Here is a 23,752-nt window from a genome sequence, read left to right as displayed (position 1 = left end):
ATGCAGTTTATTGATTTTTATTTTATTTTGTTTATTTTTTCTTAGTTTAGAACCTTTTGGATTTGCTTTTTAAAATGAAGTAATATGCATTAATTTAATTTTCCTCCATGTATTTTCAGGCTTGACAGCTCATTTTTTCTTAGCACTGAATAATAGTCAATTGTCTGGATGTAACACTGTTTATCCATTTACTTTCTGAAAGATGTGTTGATTGGCAATTATGAATAAAACTGCTATAAACATGTTTTTCTGTGGTCATAAGTTTTCAGTTCCTTTGAGTAAATACCAAGGAGCATAATTACTAGATCATATGATAAGAGTATGTTTGATTTTTTCTTTTTTAAGAAACTGCTACACTGTTTTTCAAAGTGGCTATACCATTTTGCATTCCTACCACAGAAAATGAGAGTTTCTGTTGCTCCACATCTTCATCATCGTTTGGTGTTGTCAGTGTTCTGGATTTTGGATATCTAATAGGTGTGCAATGGTTATCTCATTGTTATTTTTATATATTAAGTTTTGCTGCTCTTTTTTTAAACCAGCTATTTTCTGAAAATGTACCAGTATTCTTTTGTTCAGTTTTGAACGCCATCTGATTGAAGTAGTTTTGGAGTATTATAAAAAAAAACTTAGGGTGGAGGAAAGTTTATTAGATGGAAGAGTTGAAAGCATATGACAGTGCTAATTGCTTTTTTTTACACCCCACTTCAAGTTTCTAGTATGCATCTATACTAGTTTCTTGGCTACCACTTTGCCCTTGATAGTTATGCAGGGTCTCCCTTTCCTTTGCCCATCTCTTAAACATTGGTGTTCCCTACTATCCAGTTCTTGTTCTCATCTCTTCTGGTTATGCTGGTTGACATTAGGGGATTTTGTTCATTGTCATAACTTCAGATCTATTATTCCTCAGAGCTTTTGTTCTCATAGCTTTTGTATGTATTATTATTTACGCTGCTTATTCTCTATTTCCCAACTGTTTTCTACCTGTTAAAATTCTATTAGTCCTTCAAGGCTCAGCCTTTCATTTAATTTCAGATGTACTTTCACTTATCCAGTTACTGTCCTCTGCCCCTGAGTTTTCCATCTAGGTTAGGAGCAACCTATGTTCCTTTAATTGTGTGCATACCATCCTCCTCATGCTTACTGTGCTATAACTAATTGGTTACTTGTTTGCTATCTCCCTTAGACTGAGTTCTATGAGGGCAAGGGCTATAGTTTCTAAATACTGTTCTTCCCAAGGCTTAGCAAAATGCTTAGGATTGGTAAATATTTGAATAATAAGTTATCAATTATATTAGCAACCATGTATGTACTGTCACAGAAGAGACTGGTCCTAATATTAATAAACCGTAAAAGACTGTTTAACCTTACCAAACATTAAGGAAGTGAAAGTTAAATAATAAGGTACTGTTTTCAAGAAGTAGTATAGTATAGTGGTTAACAGCATGAATTCTGGAGCAAGAAGGCTGTCTTGATCTGAGCTCCAGTTCTGCCACTTGCTGAATTAAGAATAAGACAGCAACTTATATATTGGTGATAGAATTTGAAACGTATTGTATTTCTGGAAGGCTGTTTTGTTTTATATAGTGAAGAATTGCCTACTCTTTATTTTCTAATAACTTCATTTTTAATAATTTCTTAATAAAACTTGAAATTCAGACTCAAGTTTCAGATACTTATGATAGTTTGCAATAAAAACTTGGTGAGAGGGGAATGGTTAAATGTATTGAATGTGATTCAACAATTAAAATATTTGCATTTAAATGGCATGGGAAAAGCTTATGAAGCAATAGGTTACAATAGCAAAGGTAAGACATCTTAACTATGTCTTAAAGCTTTTAAGAAGGAAATGTTAAGATGCTATCTTGTGATTGATTTTGGATTGCTTTGTGAGGCTAATTTTTATTTTTGAAATGGGTTAACAAGTGACATGCTGACATTAATTGCTGACATTGAAATGAGGTTCTTTGGGTGCCTTGTATTTTTAGTAAGTCGCATTGTCGTTTATCTTTTTATTACAAAGTCAATTCTTACATTTAAAAAGTACATTTTGTTTTCTTATGTATTAAGTCCCTTCATTTACATTTTAACATAATACTTACAGATCCTTTTGTCTACAATTTACCAATAGTGCTTACTTTTCTAGAAATCATTTTTCAGATGTGGAAGTTATTGTATAATCTTGGTGCTGTCAAGTATGGCTTGGTTTAGGCTTTTTTTTTTTTTTCTCTTTTATCTGCAGCAACTGGAACAGATCCAGAAGGAGCTAAGTGTTTTGGAAGAGGATATTAAAAGAGTGGAAGTAAGATATCAAGAATTTCTCTGGCAATTTTTAAATTTCATGAAATTATCACTTTTCCTTTAAATTGCTGCATTAAATTTATGGGATTGAGCTTCATTATATAAAAAGTAACAGATGTTACTTTAATCCAGCGGTTCTCAACCTGCGGGTTGCGACCCCTTGGGGGTCGAATGACCCTTTCACAGGGGTCGCCTAAGACCATCGGAAAACACATATATAATTACATATTGTTTTTGTGATTAATCACTATGCTTTAATTATGTTCAATTTATAACAATGAAAATACATCCTGCATATCATATATTTACATTACAATTCATAACAGTAGCAAAATTACAGTTATGAAGTAGCAACGAAAATAATTTTATGGTTGGGGGTCACCACAACATGAGGAACTGTATTAAAGGGTCGCGGCATTAGGAAGGTTGAGAACCACTGCTTTAATTTTAATTGAAAGTGCATTTTTTATAGAAAAAGCATCACTTTTTTGATGATAAATGTATTCTAAATTTGTTTTCACTGCTTTTTATTACGATAATTATTTTGGGGCAGGTTGAAAAAATTATTCAACTTTATTGTGTGCCTTCATATTAACTTAAATCAACTCCCACAAAACCCTCAATTATTAATCTTAAAAGATGTCACAATTCCATTATTTTACTAAGTAAATATTTTTTAGATATATCTACTGTGCCTTTCTAGGACTAGCGTTAATTAAAAGAAAAGATGAGAATATGTTACCAATAATCTTAAGAATTTATAGTATGCTGGTTTACTTATAGGAATCCATGGGAGGATCTTTGAGAGGCTCATTATCTTTAGCTGTATTTAAATGTACTGTATGTTTTTAATTATTCACAGATGTTATACTTTTCTTTTGCTGATACATGTTAATTGACCTTGAGTTGTACTATCAGTGGAATTTCAGTTTCCATGCGGCATTAACCTATATTGATGTCCCTTGCTTGGCTATATGATTGAACTGAGTTTGGATCAGTCAGAAAAAATTCTGCTTGACTGGATCTTTAGTGGCATTTTAAAATTTGCTATATTTCTATGAACCAAAATATAGGACATAAAAAGGAAGCCAGGTTGGTATGATTCAGAGGCATAATTTATGCAGTAATATTTGATTAGGGGGGTCCTTTTCTTCTGGGTTAATGATCAAAACTTAGAGTTTAAGTCTTTATTAAACAAAGCTAAATTGAGTCAAGTGTTACTTTTTTTAATGTTTGCGGAGGATATTTTTAAAGAAGAGACTGACACATTCTGTTCTTTTGTACTTCAGAGAATTGAACTTAATGATCCAGTTACCATACTGGCATATTTATCTTAAAATTATCTATAGGTACTTACCTGGATCATTGGTTAGCCAGTTCACTGTTCACATAATGTACTGTACATCTCATTTAAAATACTGTTGACCCTTGAATATAGATTTGAACAGCGCAGATCCACTCATATGCAGGGTTTTCTTTTCAATAAATACCATAAATGTGTTTTCTCTTCCTTGTGATTTTCTTAATAACAGTTTCTTTTCTCTAGGTTACTTTATTGTAAGACTACAGTATATGATACACAAAATATGTGTTAAATGACTGTTTATGTTATCAGTCAGGCTTCTGGTCACTAGTAGGCTATTATTAGTGACATTTTTAAGGAGTCAAAAGTTATAGCAGTTATATAGGGTGCTTGAGGGTTGGTGCCCCTAACCCCCATGTTGTTCAAGGGCCAACTATATTTACATTTGTCTTTTTTTTTTTTGCATTGGTGGCTTTATCAGTGATAAGTAATATTTATTAAAGAGTATCTACTTTTTAAAGATTGTGTATCATAGAAAAGGCTTATCTCTTAACTTTTTAGGATACTCTTGCTTTAGCACTCTATGGAGAGGAAGCCTTGAGAAAGTTAGATGTTGATACAAAAAGTGACTGATAAAAACCTGGGGTTGGAAAATAATATAATATCATATCTGATTTTGATTTTTACATCTTATGTTTGAAGTACCTACTATAATTCAAATAATTATGCTTTCAGGAAATGAGTGGCGTATACTCTCCTGTCAGTGAGGATAGCACAGTGCCTCAATTTGAAGCTCCTTCACCATCACACAGGTATAAAACTTCAAACTTGTAATTGCATAGGATTTATGTTACAAAATGCACTTATGGTACTAGTCCTTGGGAGCCTTTTCCATGTAATGTACAAAATCCCAGAGAAATTACTTTTGGTCATGATCTAGAAATGAGATTCAGATTACCCACCTGTTTCTTTAGTGCTTTGAATTTTCATGCCAGGTACAGTCACTGAGTAGACTATTGTTATATTACGAATTCACTGTTGGATTAAGGTTTGGTGGATTTCTTAAAATAATGGTAGTTTTAAATATTTTGGAATAAAGTAAAACCTTAAGCTTTTCCATAACTTACTGAATTTTCTTGGGTAGATCACTTCCCCAGATTTAAAATGAGTGCATTAGATAGATTGGTGAATTTAGATCTCTGTGGCATCTTCTCATAACTCTGTTACTAAGTTAATTAAGTATTCTTTTCTGTATACTCTTTTAGAGCAGGGCTTATATTTGTCTAGCTTGCAACTATTTCCCTAGGTTTTTGAGTGGCTGGCCTCGTTCACTATTTGTGAGGTAAGGAAAATATCTGTGGTTCCTTCTAAAATTCTAGTTGATGAAATAAGTACGACCTAAATTTTTTGCTTGAAATACTTAAAGTAAGAGCAATTTTACCTGTTTTCAACTTGCTAATACATTTAGGTAAAGGCCCAATAGAAGCTTTTTATTTTATTTTAAAGACTTTTTTATTGATTTTTTTTTTTTTCCTTAGAGAGAGAGGGGGAGACAATGAGCCTGCTACCTGGGCATGTGCCCTGACTGGGAATTGAACCTGCAACCTTTCAGTGCATGCCCAGCCCACTGAGGCACATAGGCCAAGGCCAATGGAAACTTTTTAGACAAAGAGTTTTAGGGTAATGTGGGTTATCATGAAGTCTAATGCCAATATAAAAGATATATGAGCCTTCAGAACCTGTCAATTTAGGAAAGCTATTGTAGGTCTAGTTTGGTACGATATGTGGGGAAAGGGGTACAGGGGATGTTCTAGTTAAAGGGCATTCCTGGAATATTTGCTATTTTCCCCATTAACAATTTTATGGAGATCCTTGTGAATTCTAGTTATTTAGGGGTCTCTTTAGCTATGTAATTCAGATTGTTTTTCTCCAAGCTTATTTAAAACTCTTGGGAATGACTCAGTTTCTGTTATTTTTAAGCTTAGCTTTCACTTTCTAATATACATGGGATCTTTGTCCATGGAATGTTTACTATGTTAGTACATGCAGGAAGGCAAAAGTTGTCACATCATGAAATATTCACTAATAAACTAATAGTTCCCATTATCATATCCCTCTCCCTCTAATAGTAGCATGTCTTTGTATCTATTGTGTTTTCATAGATTTAATGTTAAATCTATGTTACTCAGTCTTTGTTACTCTGTCTCTCACTGATGGCTTTTATTAACATCTAACAAGATAATAATATATTCATGTAACTGGCTCTATTCAGTGCTTCTGATGTGCTTGACACTGTTAGATGTTGAATCTAGTTGGCAAAATCCTCCCCTATGATATTTACCTTTTGGGGGAGTATATGTGTGGAGGTTGGGGAAGATACTAAATAAGCAAATTTATAATGTAGAAGTAGTAGATAACATGTAAGTAGAGCCTCAGGAGGTAAAATTAGGCATACTAGGGATTTGCAGAGATTCTGTTTTAGTTTGGAAAGGCGAGCTTCTCCGAAGAGCTGGCATTTAAGGTGACAAATGATGAAGTGTAAATATGATTGAAAGTCATGGGAGAGTTTTGAGCAGGATGTGGTTTAGATGTTAAAATGTGTACTGAGGTTTCCATGTGGAGGATAGAGAAAAGTTGTGTCGCTTTCAGTCTCCTGCCATTGGAAGCCGGGAGGAAAGTTAGGAATCATTGCAACAGTCCAGAGGACAGGAGATGATGGCCTGGATTAGGATTTTAATGGTAGAAGAGATGAGAAGTCGTTGTATTGTAAAATAAAGTAGCATATCTTATAAAAGATATAGGGCTTTCATTAAATTTATGAAAACATTGTTGAAAAATTTGTAAACTAGTATTTAAAGCTATCATCAAAAGCGATTCTGGCAGACTTAGACTGGTGAACAGTTGAAGAAGGGAAAATAGTCAAACATGATATTTTCTTCAAAAGAGTGTTTTGACATTTTATTAAAACAAGTAGTTTTAATATTCTTCAGAGTTTGAGAAAGGCATTTGGAAAAAATAATGTTGCTCTTAAATACTCTTGGAAAATGACCCTTAAGTTTGGGATGTGAAATTGAACATGCTGAGAAGAATGTCTTGTTATACTATCAATAGTTGATTTTTCCTTATTTTTAAGAAATAATCTGTAATTGCAATTATAACTATCCCTCATAATTATTAGCTTTATTATTTGCCAGTTTTAATTTTTATTCCTCACTCTAATGTTTTGATTTCTTTTAAGCAGGTTTATTATTTTAAAGGCCTGTTTGTAGATTCTTTTATTTCTATACTAAGGACCTTCTTTATGTCAGGTCATTGAATTCTCTATATGATAGATTCTGAGTTTGCAATTAGATTATATATTTAAATGAAAAAAAGAGAAAGACAAGTAGTGGACCTCCTACCCCCAGGATTTTGTATTCTATATACTGTGATCAGCTATAATTACCATATCCAGTCAATTCTCTTCCTGCTGCCTTGTTTAAACTCAATATCTCATGGAGTCCAGCATTGATTTTTAACTATCCCCCAAAGCATATTGCCAGAAATTTTACTATGTTTCTTTTCTGCTTAAAATTCTTCGGTGGCTTTCCATTGTATGTAAATTGGTTTAGATCCAGCTCTGTTGCATGGTCTTTTACACTCACCTGTACTCTGCCTACTATTTTTATGGATTAGAATTTAATTCTCAAAACAGGATATTAGGTTACCTTTACATATACTGTTCCTTTTGCCTAGAAGCTTCATGGAATCATCTCTTAAGTAGCTTCTCCCCAAGGTTAGATGATTATAAACATATCTTAAGAAATATCTGCTACACCTGCACGGAGAACTTTTGAACACAAATGATGTTTTGCTGTATTTAAAAAAATATATTTTTATTGATTTCAGAAAGGGAGAGAGAGATAGAAACATCAATGATGAGAGAGAATCATTGATTGGCTGCCTCCTGCACGCCCCCTACTGAGGATCGAGCCCACAACCCGAACATGTGCCCTTGACCGGGATTAAACTCGGGACCCTTCAGTCCGCAGGCCAACGCTCTATCCATTGAGCCAAACCAGCTACGGCATGTTTTGCTGTATTTTAATGAAGTTTATTGTGTGGAAAAGTAGTAAAACCAGTTGATTGTTTTATTGTTGGGAGTACATGGGATATTCACCTTAACTCTAACCCTATACTATGCAAAGGTGTTGAATTTGGTGTCATAGGCGATGGAGGATCATTCAACAATCTTACAGAAATTTTAACTTGAGCTAAAACAAAAACACAAAACACAGAAATCAAACTTCCTTGGCAATAATAGAGAGGTTACTCTTCCTATATCTGTAATTTCTCATTAAATTGATAGGTAATAGGCATATATAGCAAGTTATGAAAACCATTTTGAAACAGTACATTTTCTTTATTTAGAATATTTGAAGAATTTATTCTTAGTCACTCAGCCAGTTTTGGGATTGTATCAGACATGTATAAAACACTGTTTTAGGCACTGGGAATACAGTTGTGAATATGACAGACCTAGAACCCTGCTATCATAGTTCCACAGCTGTAGGATGGAAAATAAGTTATGCTGGCAAATCAGTTATTCTGCTTAAAATATGGTATAAATAGACTTTCAGTTTCAAGAGTTAAAATAATCAAAATGACTTTAGCTAAAAACTTTAGTAATCATATTTGATTAATAGGCATTTCGGGATTTTTAAAAAACTTCTTTAGGTTCTTGCCCTAACTGGTTTGGCTCGGTGGATAGAGCGTCGGCCTGCGGACTGAAGGGTCCCAGGTTCGATTCCGGTCAAGGGCATGTACCTTGGTTGCGGGCATATCTCCAGTAGGAGGTGTGCAGGAGGCAGCTGATCGATGTTTCTCTCTCATCGATGTTTCTAACTCTATCCCTCTCCTTTCTTCTCTGTAAACAATCAATAAAATATATTAAAAAACAAACAAAAAACTTCTTTAGGTTCTTGTTATAAGCTGGAATTGACACTGCTCAATGAAGCTATTGACAATTCCTTCCAATTCTGAATTCTGAGGTATGAATAGGCCATATTTCAATAAACATGTCCTCGGGGAGGATTAAAAAAAAAAAGGACAGAATTAGGCTTATTTTTCAGATTTCTTCTGTCACAGTCTGTATGCAGTAGTAAAATTTTCTTAGTGAATAAAAGTAAAACTTGATATAAAAATAAATTGCAAACTGCAGATATTACTACTAAAGTACCATTTAAAACTTGTAATATCAATACCTTCAACAAATTGATGAGTATTTTTTAACTGAATTTATTGGGGTGACATTGGTTAATAAAATTATATAGGTTTCAAGTGTACAATTCTTTAATACATCATCTGTATATTGTGTTCATCACTCCAAGTCAAATCTCTATCACCATTTATCCCCTGCTTACTCTCTTCTACCTGCCCTCACCTCCCTTGTTCCTCTGGTAATCACCATACTGTTGTTTGTGTCAGATGAATATTTTTTATACACACTAATATATCAGTATCATTGTTCAGATTTGTGGTCAAAGAAATCTGAATTATAACACCATAAAAAATCACATCTAGAAATTTCTCTGTTCATTTGACCTCTACATACACAGCTACATGATTTTATTAATGTTTATACAAATGCTAGGGGAATGGATTTTATTAGTAAAAGTAACATTTTTGAATGCCTGGCATATCCTTATTTTTAGCCCTGTTAGCCCTGGATGGAGTATACTGAAAATAGCATGTGATCTTGTTATACTCTGTGCAAGGAATGTGAACATTAATTATATTTCATCAAAAGAAACCCATTTTGAGAGAACCCATTATGTGTTAATTTTTTAATTTTTAGTGTAAGTGCTTAGAAGGCTCTTTCTTATATAATTAAGTCTTACTATAGAAACAGTTAAGAACACAATGAATTAAGATCTAGTAATATGTGTTGCTTTTGAAAAAGACTACTGTGAAGACAGTTCCATCTGATTTATTGTATTTTTTTAAATGTGAGGTTCAATGTTATTGACTAATTTTATTACTAGAGGGTGAAATTAATTGAGTTTTTACCATTTTTTGGCATTGCACTGAGAACTTAACATATTTATTTAAATTTCATATCTCTCTGAAGTGTCTAACTCATTTAATAGATAGAGAAACTAGAGACCAAATTAACATTAGTAACTTACCCAGAGTCATTTAGCTGGTATGGGATGAAATTCAAACCCACTTTGTGCTCTTAAGAGTGCCTCTTATGTTATAACCTTTGAGGTTATTTGAGTACTAACCTAAAATAATGATTATGTTTATTTGTGCAGAGAGAACCATTTTAATACCCTCAATTGCTTAAATTTATTAGAGTAGACAATGTAAATATTTTTATAGTAGAAATAAGGAAGAAGAGTTTTTAAAATGTAAGTAACTGTTGGTTTATGATGGCTGGTATATATGTTGTGCCATTTTCAGGTGCTAATAGTTTTCATAAGCTAATTTATTTTGTTTAGAGATAGGAAGGCAGTGAAAGTAATGAAGTGATAAGATAGAAATGGCAAGATAGTCTGGACTTCTAGAGGTTTTTCTTGTGTTAAGTAGGAGAATGCACAGACCATATAACCAAATGTAAAGAATCAATGCAGAAAGTAAATTACGCTTGACCAGAGCAGAGAAAACTGGTGCATAGGTTTTGGGTATGAAAGAAAGATTATTGGTATTCTACCATTTATTTTATTCTTTTGATTGCTTTCTTTCATGTGAGATGATTATTATAACATTTTGGACCTGGAAAGGGACTATATATATTATAAAGATAAGTTAGTTCCACTCATCTCTCTTTGTAGATAGGAAACTGAGTGGTTTCTTCTTTTTATTTTTTAAATATATTTTTATTGATTTCAGAGAGGAAGCAAGAGGGAGAGAGAGAGAGAAACAGATAAAGTGAGCTAATCTTCAATTAGCTGCCTCTTGCATGCCCCACACTGGGGATGGAGCCTGCAACCCAGGCATGTGCCCTGACCAGGAATCGAACAGTGACCTCCTGATCCACACAGGTGGATGCTCTACCACTGAGCCACGCCATCAGGCAAAACTGAGTGGTTTTAAAGTACTTGTCGAAGGACACATAGCTCTTTAGTGCATAGCAGTATCTGTTTACCATCGCTTTTGACCGCATGCTTGTGCTCTTTTCCCAATACTCTTCCTTACATGGGGTTTCAAACAACTTATTAACATCTGAAAACCAAATTGAAGCAGTTACATCTGTGTATGCACCTGTCCTCTGCTTATTTTTTATTGATATTCCTTCATGGTGTGCATGTTTAAGGTGGTGGGGTAAAGGGATAACTTGTTTAAATATTTGCGATTTTTTTGTTTGCTTAGTCTAATTAAATTATTGGCAATAAATATTTTATTTGCTTAGAAATTATAAATGTTGGATTCACATATTTTAGTTTTGCTTTTTTTCTTGATAAAATAATATAAACACTGAAATCACATTTTCTCTCTTTTTTTGCAGTAGTATTATTGATTCCACAGAATACAGCCAACCTCCAGGTTTCAGTGGCAGTTCTCAGGTAAATTATACGCTTACAAATATGTTTTGGTGGTACTATGAATATAATAATTTGAATTGTAAAATCAGATTGGTTTACTGTAATGTCCTGTCATAAAGATTTCTGTTTTGAATGCTGTGACATTGATTGGGACTTGAGTAGGTCTGATGCATAATCAGCTATTTATTTGCTCATCAGTGATGAGTTAAAAATATATTTTTTTTAACATGCTGGTAATGGTAACATCAGACCTTGAGAAGAATTAAATACTGTAAGAGGAAATTATGAATAATTAGGATATTGTTTCTCTCAGAGATAAGGAAGTAATCTGTTGATGAATTGCTCATCATTAAGTTGAAACCTTATATTTTTCTGTGGAAAGTAAACTACAGGTTTAAGTAAAATACACTCTAGCTTCACCTCTTTTCTAATTAACTAGAGGCCCGGTGCATGAAAATTCATGCACTGGAGGGGGGTTCCCCTCAGACCTGCCTGCCCCCTCTCACAGTCTGGGAGCCCTCAGGGGCAGGAGACGACCTGGTGATCAGGGGAAGGTGACGCCCCATCACACGTCTGCTGCTGCCACTGCTGGCAGCACGAGCCTCGGCCGGCCCTGGTTACCTGAGCCTCGCGTGACCCTGGGCGGCTGGGCAGCCAACATCCGAGGCTTGCCTGCACCTCGGGCCGGCCCTGGGCGGCTGGGGGGCTGAGGGAACTGGGGGACTCTGGAGGCAGGCACGCAGAGCGTGGGCCTTCCTGGGGGCGGGCTTGGCCTTGCCACATGCCTGCCGCCCCGGTGGGGCTAAGGGGACCTGGCGCCACCATCTTGTGGCTGTGGGCACCGCCATCTTTGAGGTCATGGCAGTCAATTAGCATATTCCCTCCTTATTGGCTGTGGACGCCGCCATCTTTGCGATGGCATGAGGGTCAATTAGCATATTCCCTCAATTAGATAGAATTGTTATGATCATTTAGACACTTTAGTCTCTTTATCTGTGACTTAGGAATCCTGATATTTGTCAAATCTAATTTTGAGGCCAGATCTTTTTTTAAAAAAGTTTCTGTATTGAAATAATTTTAGACTTAGAGAAAAGTTACAAGAGTGATAAAAAAGCATTCCTTTATATTCTTTATCCAGGTTATCCAAATGTTAATATTTGATTACATTTGTTTTATTCTCATTCTGTCTTACTACATACACATAAAATTTTTGTGTGGATTGTTTGAACAAGGTACAGGCATAATGTTCCTTTGCCTCTAAATACTTGAGTGTGTATTTCCTCAAATCAAGTATATTGTCTCATGATTATAATATAATTTAAAATTCAGGAAGTTGGCATTGATATAGAGTTATTATCTAACTTCTATATCTTATTCAGATTTTAAAAATTGTCTTAATATTATCCTTTTAGTAAGAGGAAAAAATGAGGTGTTTTTAAATTCGTGTTCATTTGTATATTCACTTTATGTAATAATGTAGTTATTTTTATCATAGTGAAAAGAAAATCTTTTGGATCATACAGTTTTTATGTTTTTCTTTTTCCATTACTTAGATAACTACCTTTGTGTAACTACTCTGCACTTCTTGTATTATCTTCATATGCATGCATGTATTTGGCCTATTCTTTTTTTCTAGTAAGTTTATACATTGGTTTGTATCTATTCTTGAACAACCATGAAAACACCAGATTTGGATGTAACCATTGGAATTTATGTAAAGCAAAACTGTAAGAAACTTTAAAAAATTGATTAAAACTTAAACATGGTTGTGTGATTTAAAAATTTAGCTCAAGAAGTAATTAAAGTAGTAATAATAGTAGCTAGGTAATGTTTATTTTTGTACTTGCTATTCATGGACACTGCTCAAAGTACTTTACATGTATTAACTAATCCTTAGAACTTCCTATAAGATAAGTACTATTCCTATTATTTCCTATTTTATTGAGGAGGAAACTGGGGCACAGAGAAGTTAATGAGATTGCCCAAGGTTATATAACTAATAAGAGGAGGAAACTGAGATTTTTAACTCAAGCATTATGGCTTCAGAGCCTATGCTTTCAAATACACATTTATCCAACCGATTTTTTATTTTTATTTTTTTGAGTACCTGCTATTTATCAGGCACTATTTTAGGTTCTGGGGATGCATTGTTGAACAAAAACGAAACAGACAAAAATCTTGAGTAACCAAGTTTCCAGTCTAGTTGGAGAGATACTAATAAGTTATCCTTGAACAAAGAGGAGGTGAGGGAGCAAGCTACATGCTTAACTCTGAGAAGTTCCAGGCAGAGAGATAATGAGTAAATAAGCCCTGAGGTAGGAGAATGCCTGACATCATCCAGAAGTGAACAAGGGGGAGAAAAGTAGAAATGAGGTAAAAATATAACAAAGTTCCACTTGGTGCATGACTTCTTATGCATTATAAAGACTTGATTTTTCATTGAGTTAGATCAGTTAAATGGGCACTTGTCTCACTTTTTACTTTGCATGAAAGGATTATCTACACTAAAAGAGAAACATGCAAATTGGTGTCACTCCGCTATGCCCACCAGCCAATCAGGATGAGCATGCAAATTAACCCAACAAAGATGGCGGTTAATTTGCATATGCAGGCGTGGAGCGAAGACTGAAGGCTCCACCTGAGCGAAGACTGAAGACAAGACGACTGAAGACTGAAGAGGCTTGGCTTCTCTGCTGCGGTTGGAGTGGAGAAGCCTCGAGGTCTGGCTTCTCTGCTGCGGCTGGAGCGAAGACCTGGGTCCCGGGTGCCGGAGGAAACCGGGGCTGGCAGCCAGGGGAAGGAAGGCCTATTGCATGAATCTCTTCGAGCAACGGGCCTCTAGTCCTATATAATAAAAGGCTAATATGCAAACTGACTGAACGGTGGAACGACCGGTCACTATGACATGCACTGACCACCGGGGGGCAGACGCTCAATGCAAGAGCTGCCCCCTGGTGGTCAGTGCGCTCCCACAGGGGGAGCACCGCTCAGCCAGAAGCCCAGCTCACGCCTGATGAGCACAGTAGCGGTGGTGGGAGCCCCTCCCGCCTCCACGGCAGCACTAAGGATGTCCGACTGCTGGCTTAGGCCCACTCCCCTGAGGACTCATGGACTGCGAGAGGGTGCAGGTTGGGTTGAGGGGGACACCACCCCCCCACCCCCCCCCCCCCCGCCGAGGGCACAAATTTCGTGCACTGGGCCTTTAGTAAATTGATAATATTTCTGTAGCATTTAGAAAAATGGATTGACTGCATTCTCTATATTCGAACCCCAAATAAGTACATATTTAGACAGAGACAGACAACTTGGAAGTGAGTAAACGAAATACTTTCCTAAATGCCTTTGTGTCAAAGAGTAGTTTTAGATGCTGCTACAAACAGTTAGAAAAATAGTGCTAGTGAAAATACTGAATATCAAAATTTATGAAATGTGATCAGAATTGTCCTCAAAAATTTACATCCTTAAATGGATTCTTTTTTTTTTCTTCTTCTTTTTTTTTAATGAATGAAAGTAAATGAACTAGGCATTCAACTCAAGAAGCTGGTAAAGGCTTCAGATGGTAAAAACAGAGAGAGAAATACAAAAAGAGCTCAAATACAGTAAAATGTTTTGTGTGAGTTTTTAAATATGTTTTTATTGATTTCAGAGAGAGGATGGGAGAAGGGGAGAGAGAAACATCAATGATGAGAGAGAATCATTGTTCGGCTGCCTCTTGCATGCTCCATACTGGATCGAGCCTGCAATGCAGTCATGTGCCTTGACCAGGAATGGAATAATGACCTCCTGGTTCATGGGTTGATGCTCAACCACTGAGCCACATCAGCCGGGCTTCAGTAAAATGTTTTTTATTTTTTAAAATGTATTTTTATTGTTTTTTTACAGAGAGGAAGGGAGAGGGATAGAGAGTTAGAAACATCGATGAGAGAGAAACATTGATCAGCTGCCTCCTGCACACCCCCTACTGGGGATGTGCCAGCAACCAAGGTACATGCCCTTGACTGGAATCGAACCTGGGACCCTTCAGTTCCCAGGCCGATGCTCCATCCACTGGGCCAAACTGGTCAGGGCTTCTTTTTTTTTTTTTTTAAAGTAAAATGTTTTAATACATAATTGAAGTTGGCTATTATAATATTGAGCAGATTAAAATAATTTAATGCTGAAGCTAATAAAATTCCAACCTTAAATGTATACTTTTAAATAAAATAAATAGATTTAAAAAAATTATAGAACTACTAGAGACCTGATGCATGAAATTCGTGTGTGGGTACAGTCCCTAGGCCTGGCCTGCTATCAGGACCATCTTCCCCAGCAGCCAGCCCCGCCCCCACCGCCACCCACCCCCAGTTCCCCATTCACCATTGGGCAATCGGAACCTGCCAGCCGGTGGAGGGACCGAGAGGTAGGCCATTCCCACCTGCTCGCCAGCCCCACCCTTTGCGCGTCGCTCTCTGTGTGTGGGGTGACCGGCGGGGTGGGGGCCTTGGCCTGGCACCACCCGTATCCCCCGCCACCCGCCCCTGGTTCCCCATTCACATCCAGCGATCGGAGCCTGCTGGCTGGCGGGGAGGGACCAAGAGGTGGTCAGTGCTCCTCATAGCAACTGGTCGAGCAGTCATTCTGCTTGTTCCACCATTCAGTCAATTTGCATATTACTCTTTTATAAAAATAGATTTGAATATACCAGTTATCATAAGTATTAATTTAGTGCAATTGGATAAAAAAAAATCTCAAGAATATTTTTAAGGGTGTGCAGAGTGACCAACTGACTTTAATTAATTGATAGAATGAATGATTCAGAGGAATAATAATTATGATGGCATTCATCCAATAAGTTATTAAATGTATTCTGAGACTGCTATAGCCAAATGAGCACAAAAGAAATTTAAATGCCAACTGAAAGGTAATTAAGAGTTTAGCCTGTGGTGAAGGTTGGTCAGTGCAGATTAGTGGTGAAATGGAAGATGACTGATCAGCTCCCCCTACACGCCCCACACTGGGGATCGAGCCCAAACCCTGGGCATGTGCCTGACTGGGAATCAAACTGTGACTTCCTGGTTCATAGGTTGACGCTCAGCCACTGAGCCATGCACGCCGGGCTCATATTTTTGATGAAAGTTCCAAATGGGGTAAAATAAAATAGCCAAAGAACAACAAAGCTGGAGTCGCCACACTTCCTGATTTGAAACTTTTATATTACAAAGCTACAAGTAATCAGAAGAGTGTGATATTAGCATAAAAGCAGATACATAGATCAAACATTGATGTGTATACCAAATGACCCTTGCTTCCTCTCCTAGGTATAAAATCTAGAGAAACTCTCACACCTATGCATCAAGAGACATACAAAGATGCCCTTAAAAGCAAAAACAAAAACCATAGAAATATATCAAATGTATATAAAATGAACGACTGATTCAAGCACTGCTTTAAAATATGATTGTTACCTACCATCTAATTTGAGCAAGGGTTCATGTTAGTGTTTTATTCATAATAATGTCTTAATATTTCTTAATACATTCGCAGTTGTGGCATAGTTATCGGTGAACTTGTGTCATCTCTCAAGGTCTGATGTATCTTATGTCTGTATTTGTTTCTTTGCCTCAAGCATAATCGATAATAACCACTGTGGAAGAATTGTTTTATTCTTTCAGTTAACATGGTTTAGGTAATATTATATACAGTTGACCCTTAAATAATGCGGGGGACCACACATTTTATGTTATTATATACTAGAGGCCTGGTGCACAAATTCATGCACCAGTGGGGTCCTTTGGGCTGGCCTGTGGGATTGGGCCGAAACTGGCTCTCCAACAATCCCCAAGAGTTCCTGGATTGTGAGAGGGCGCAGGCCAGGTCGAGGGACTCCACTGGTGCACAATCGGGGCGAGGGAGGGATGTGGGAGGTTGGTCAGCCAGGGAGGGATTGTAGGAGGGCTCCAGGGCGTGTCCGGCTCATCTCACTCAGTCCTGATTGGCCAGACCCCAGCAGCAAGCTAACCTACCAGTCGGAGCGTCTGCCCCCTGGTGGTCAGTGCACGTCATAGCGAGCGGTTGAGCAGCCTTAGCATATCATTAGCATATTACGTTTTAATTGGTTGAACGGACGACAGGACACTTAACATATAGGCTTTTATTATATAGGATATTATATACTATATTCTTACAATAAAGTAAGGTAGAAAAAAGAAAATATTCTACAAAAATCATAAAGAGAAAATACATTTACAATATTTATTGGCGGGGAAATTTGCGTTTAAGTGAATCTGTGCAGTTCAAGCCTGTGTTGTTCAAGGGTCAACTGTATTTTTTATAGGAATTATATGCCAATATATTTCAGGTTTGTTGTCTTTGTCTATATATATGTGTTTTAGTTATTCTGATTTTCTAAAATATATGTCAAACTATTTAGTGCATGCATATTACTGCCCCTTACTCATATTCAATTTTAACTTAAATACATATTCTGTACAGTCAAGCACTGTTCCTGTTATTCAAAGGGTTAAAGGCTACAACATAGGGATGATGGAAAAGTAGTTTTCTTTTGATGATTGTCTTCTAACAATTTCTACATATTAAAATTCGTAAAATTCTAAATTTTAGAATGACAGTTATAATGGATTTTATCTTTACTTAATTTGGAGAACTGAAAGAAGCTTCTCGTCTTCTATAATAATAAAAGCGTAATATGCTAATTAGACCGTCTGTCCTTCCGGATGACCTTCCGGACGAAGCTGGGGCTGCAAGGGAAGCTCGGGTCCCAGATGCCAGAGGGAAGCCGATGCCAGCAGCCAGAAGAAGGAAGGCCCACTCTTGCACGAATTTCGTGCATCGGGCCTCTAGTATTTTTTATAAAATTGGCCTTAAGAACCTATATTTTCACTTTAAGTAAAAAATTAGAAAATGTGTAAGAACTATGGGTTTTTACCATTTGTAATTATTTTAATGTGATGAACTTTTGAAGTTAGTTATTCTGTGCAGAAAGTATTTTTTTTCTGAGTTATAAGTATCTTTTCTTGTTATCACCTTAGACAAAGAAACAGCCTTGGTATAACAGCACTTTAGCTTCAAGACGAAAACGACTCACTGCTCATTTTGAAGACTTAGAGCAATGTTACTTTTCTACAAGGATGTCTCGTATCTCAGGTACACATTCAGGACTTCATTAATTTTTAAACTTTTAATTATATTTTTTATTTTTATCCACCCCAGTGACCAGACATTCCAAATTAAATACATAATCATCCCAATAAAATATCTCAAATTTAAATTTCAGATCCATCTTTACTGTCCTATGCTGGATTTATGGAAAGTCCTATTTATAAAGCAAAAGTGTGTATTTTTGACATAGGCTATCAGAGCGTTGTAAAGGTTCTTAGAAATTTTGGAGACCATTGCTTTCCCATAGCTAGTTTTGTTCTCTTTCTGTGTTTGGAATTTTTAATCTTTATATAGTGAACTATATAAAGTTAAAAAAACACAGCCATGTATATGTAGATAGCAAAAATAAGTTCCATTCAGTTGCCTTTATTATCCAACATTTATTAAATTCTAAGCACTGTCTTCTGTGCTAAGAATGAAAAGCTGTAAGAACTGGGTTTTATTGTCAAGGAGTAGTATAAACATAGTGGGAGAACGCAACAAGTAAATTGTATGGGATAATGTATGTTATATAAACATGCAAAGGGTATTATGAGAAGAGAGATGAATATCTCTCCCAGCTTTGGTATTGGGAAAATGTAAGAGGGAATAATTGCTGTAGGGATTTCTGAAGAGTTGTATTTAGTCCAGGCTAGTATTAATTAATTAAAAAAGGTAAGCAAAAACATGTTCAAAGTAGAGGAAATAACTTATGCAAAGACATGGATGTGATAGTATAAGGTATTTTATTGCTTTTTGTTAGCTCTCTGATCTTTAGCTTTTCTTGGCATCTTTGCTCACCAATTAAGTTGGGCCATTAATACCAATCCTACGGGTTTTTGTTTTGTTTTTCAGTTTTTAAGTGAAGTATATAATTTACAATGATTGGTGATAAGTTGGATGCTCAGTTAATTCATGTCATTAGTAGTACACCTGCTCAAGTTGAGAGCCACTAAGGATACAAATGTCCACTATTTTGTGAGTTGTTAAAAATTTGGCCTTGGTTTTCTCTTGAATGGGCATGTTTGTATTATAATTTGCACATTACTTCAAGCATGGGTTCCTTTGGACAAATATGCCTCAGGATTGATGGTAGAGGAAAGAAATACTAGATTTATATAGGATTTTTCCTATGAAAAGTAGGAGGAAGCCAAGCTCTGTTGATAAGTGTGTTTGAAATTAACAATCAATTAATATACAGATGGAAAGCTTTTATTTTCTTGCCTCGAAATCGAGTCCTTTATCGAGCCTCTGTAATTCTATATAATCCTATATAATAAAAGGCTAATATGTAAATCAACCGAATGGCAAAACGACTGGTTACTATGACGCACACCTGACCACCAGAGGGCAGACGCTCAACATAGGAACTGCCCCCTGGTGGTCAGTGTGCTCCCACAGGGGGAGCGCTGCTCACTCAGAAGCCCTGAGCTGAGCTCACAGCTGGCAAGCACACAACAGTGGCAGGAACCTCTCCCACCTCTGCGGCACTGCTAAGGATGTCCGACTGATGGCTTAGGCCCAACTTTCATCATCACCATGGCATCGCCCTAAGCTGTCAGTTGGACATCTCCTAAGGGCTCCCAGACTGTGAGAGGGTGCAGGCCGGGCTGAGGGACCTGCCTGAGTGCACGAATTTCGTGCAGCGGGCCTCTAGTAGTCTATAAATTGCAACAGGTAGCTGTTAATTTGAAAGTGTTTTGAGACTTACATTCTGATTGACAGAAGGAAGGTTCATGTTAGCCCTTCCAGATGGCAAGTGGCAGACATTAAAAAAAAGATCAGAAAGATTGGGCTAGGCCAGTGGTCGGCAAACTGCGGCTTGGCAAACCACAGCTTGCGAGTCACATGCGGCTCTTTGGCCCCTTGAGTGTGGCTCTTCCACAAAATACCGACTTCTGGGCATGGGCCACGAAGTTTCAGTCGCACTTTACGTGCACGCCTGCACGTGGTATTTTGTGGAAGAGCCACATTCAAGGGGCCAAAGAGCCACATGTGGCTCGTGAGCCGCGGTTTGCCAACCACGGGGCTAGGCTATTGCTATTAATAATTTTTAACTAATTAGCAGCATAGGTATGCTTTAGGATGGTAAAGGTAATCACAAACCAATTTAATTTATTTTGGGGATTTAAGTAGAATGATAAGTGAAGACCAAGAGGAAGGTTAGATTTTTATTTTTGTGAACACGGTGTATTTTTTTTTTATATATATATATTTTATTGATTTTCTACAGAGAGGAAGGGAGAGAGAGAGTTAGAAACATCGATGAGAGAGACATCGATCAGCTGCCTCCTGCACATCCCCCACTGGGGTTGTGCCCGCAACCCAGGTACATGCCCTTGACCGGAATCGAACCCGGGACCCATCAGTCCACAGGCCGATGCTCTATCCACCGAGCCAAACCAGTTTTGGCTGAACACGGTGTATTATACCTAATACACATTGTCCTTAGTTTTTAGGAATCTCAAGCTTTTCTTGTCAGATGTGCACATTGACTACACTAATCATATTGCTGAATATGAAGTTCCTTCTAGGGTACTTGAAAGTTTGGTTGTTCTTTTGTGTATTTTCAAATGAGAATCCGTCCTACATCCCCTTTCTCCACTATTTATTTTCACCTATGAAAATGAAAGATGAAGATTAAGAAATTAATGCCTTGGTTCTCAATTGTAATTGAAAGAGGAGGTAAATTATAAAGCATTAGAAAAGGTAAAAGAGACACTGAATAGATACACTTTTATAAAATAATCTGTAATTAAGACAGGAGAGGTGATATGCTAGCAGATATGTATGGATGTTCATAAGCCAATCAAGGAAATAAAATTCTACCTTTTTATAACCACATAAGTAAAATTTAATTCCTATACTTTCATATACAGAAATGACTATTTTTAGTATTTTCTTTATTACTTCTGTTGAAAGTACGTGTTAATGTAATTAATGATGGCATGATGCAACCCTAGAAAAGGATTATGGTCTTCAACAGAACACACATTTTATTATTTTTAAAATATTTTTATTCGGAGAGGAAGGAAGAGGGAGAGAGGGATAGAAACATCAAAGATGAGAGAGAATCATTGATTGGCTGCCTCCTGCACACCCCACACTGGTGATCAAGCCTGCAACCCAGGCATGTGCCCTGACCCAGAATTGAACTGTGACCTCCTGGTTCCTAAATCAATGATCAACCACTGAGCCATGTCTGCTGGGCAGAATACACATTCTTAAATACTTGTGAATTTTATGTACTTAGGGATTGATGTAAAATGAGAAAGAATAGATTAGCATTAAAATAAATTTTAAATGAATAAAGTAACTGCCTTCCCAGTATTTATTACATCATTCACAATAATAGGATTATATATGAAAAGAACTAATTAACTGTTACATCTAAACCGCTTTATGATAATTGATTTTTTTGAGAACCAATTAACTGTACCTTCAAACCACTTTGTAATACAGTTGATTTTTTTTTTTTTACAATAACCTATGTTTTACTTATAATTTGTTAAATTTCCTGAGAATAATTTTTGTGTAGCAGGAGCCTTATCTCAATAACATTATGATATTTCATGCTAGTTTGTTCCTTTTGCTGTTTTTAGAATAGAAACACTACAAATTGGACCCTTTTAATGTAGATTGTTAATGAATTGGCTAAGTTTTAAATCTTTAAAGGGTTATTAAAATTGAAAGATCGGCTAAGTTTTCAATCTCTTTAGCCCTCAGTCTCTTCATCTCAAGAGTGGGAAGAATTGTTGTATTTAAAATATTATTCTTAATTTGTGACTATTGCTCTTGGATGTTGCAGTTATTTTATTTTATTTTATTTTACTTTATTTTATTTATATAGATGACAGTCGAACAGCAAGCCAGTTGGATGAATTTCAGGAATGTTTGTCCAAGTTTACTCGATATAATTCAGTACGACCTTTGGCTACTCTGTCATATGCTAGTGATCTCTATAATGGTTCCAGCATAGTCTCTAGGTAAGTACTGGGCAGCACTCCACTATTTCCTTTTGCAAGAGTATCTAGAATTTAATTGAATTTGAGAAGCGGTTATAGTGTTATGGTTAAGACTCTTATGTTCTGAAGTCAGTTGCCTGCCAATTTTTAGTTCTTTGGTCCTAGGCCAGTTTTCAATCTCTTCAGCCATTAGTTTCTTCATCTCAAGAATGGGATGATTAATAGTATTCACCGCATAGGGTTGCAGTTGTGTTCTTATAATGTCCTTGACTGGTTTGGTGAGAAGGTATGCTATCCTCATAAGTGCTTCCTCTTCTTCAGTTTTCTGGACATGTTTGTAAAGAATTGGTATTATTTCTTCCTTATATTTGAGAATTCTCCAGTGAAGCAATCTTGGCCTTGAGTTTTCTCTGGGGGAAAACTTTTAAATACAAATTTAATTTTTAATATATGTAGGGCTAACCAAATATCCATTTCTTCTTGATTGAGCATATTTTTAGTTTGTCTTTTAAGGAATTTGTCCATTTCACTTACGTTGTTGAATTTATTTGTGAACAAGTGTTTATAATATTCCTTTATTATCCTTTTAGTATCTTTAAATTCTGTAATGATGCTCACTTTCTCATTCCTGGTATTGGAAATTTGTCTCACCCACCCCGCCCCTCACTTAGTAGTCTGGTTTAGAAGTTTATTAATTTTATTTATCTTCTTCAGGAGCCAGCTCTTGGTTTATTGATACTCTCTATTTTTCTGCTCTCTGTTTCATCGATTTCTACTCTTTATTGCCTTTTTTGCTTTCTTTAGGTTTAATTTGCCCTTATCTTTTTGTTTCTTCTTTATTGTAGATAATTTGTGCGAGGGTTCTTGTCCCAGCATCAAGAAGGGTTCAGGAATTTGGAGAAGGCTATGCGTAGATTTTAAATAAGAGTCCAGAGACGAAGTATAATTTTGAAAGGCATTTGGGGGTCAGAGGAGCTTAGCTAAAGAAGCTAACATCTAAGATCTAAATTCTCAGGTCTCCTCATCCCAGGACCCCATGCTTTTTATTAACACAATATGTCCTGAGGCAAGGCAGAGATATACACTTCAAAGGGTCAGGGTTTCAGTACAGAGTCCATTGTCAGAATGGGGAAATTAGCCTACCGCTGTTCAGGTGTTTGGCTAGTAGGAGGCAATAACATGTAGGTTAAGATGCCCTTTAACTGTCTGGCAGCCAAGAATCAATTTAATGTATCCTATTCAGGTTTGGGGAAATGCCTTCAGCCATTCCCAGATGCAGCCCTGCTGTCATGCTGGAATTGGTCTCCAGCAATTTGTGTTACAAATTTTCCTACTAGCACTGCATTGGCTGCATGCCACAGATTTTGATGTGATATCTCTCTTTTCTCCAAAATATTTTTATTATGGTAAATACACATAACACAAAATTTGCAATCTTAACAAGTTACTATTCAGTGATATTAAATACATTCCTAATACTGTGCTACTGTCACCACCATCCATCTCCTTAATACTTGACA

The 23,752-nt window shown here is 36.4% G+C and overlaps 1 protein-coding gene across 7 annotated transcripts in view; it reads left to right on the top strand.

Moving 5' to 3' along the window:
• COP1 (COP1, E3 ubiquitin ligase) overlaps positions 1-23,752 on the top strand; it is a 92,567-nt gene that overhangs the window by 27,163 nt on the left and 41,652 nt on the right. For 5 of the 7 annotated variants that reach the window (XR_001348252.2, XM_023753962.1, XM_023753958.1 and 2 more), the window contains 5 exons: positions 2,243-2,302; positions 4,340-4,416; positions 11,094-11,151; positions 18,159-18,273; positions 22,118-22,253. Coding sequence is in view for 6 of the 7 variants with exons in the window: in XM_023753962.1 (XP_023609730.1) it covers positions 2,243-2,302; positions 4,340-4,416; positions 11,094-11,151; positions 18,159-18,273; positions 22,118-22,253 (446 nt within the window). In the remaining variant the exon portion in view is untranslated. The remainder of the gene's footprint in view (positions 1-2,242; positions 2,303-4,339; positions 4,417-11,093; positions 11,152-18,158; positions 18,274-22,117; positions 22,254-23,752) is intronic. The other 2 variants (XM_023753959.1, XM_023753961.1) reach the window with 1 other exon arrangement.

The sequence above is a fragment of the Myotis lucifugus genome, unplaced genomic scaffold (assembly GCF_000147115.1).
Source record: "Myotis lucifugus unplaced genomic scaffold, Myoluc2.0 scaffold_54, whole genome shotgun sequence".
NCBI lineage: Eukaryota > Metazoa > Chordata > Mammalia > Chiroptera > Vespertilionidae > Myotis > Myotis lucifugus.
Note: the sequence above shows the minus strand (reverse complement) of the source record. Positions and strands in the feature narration are given on the sequence as shown.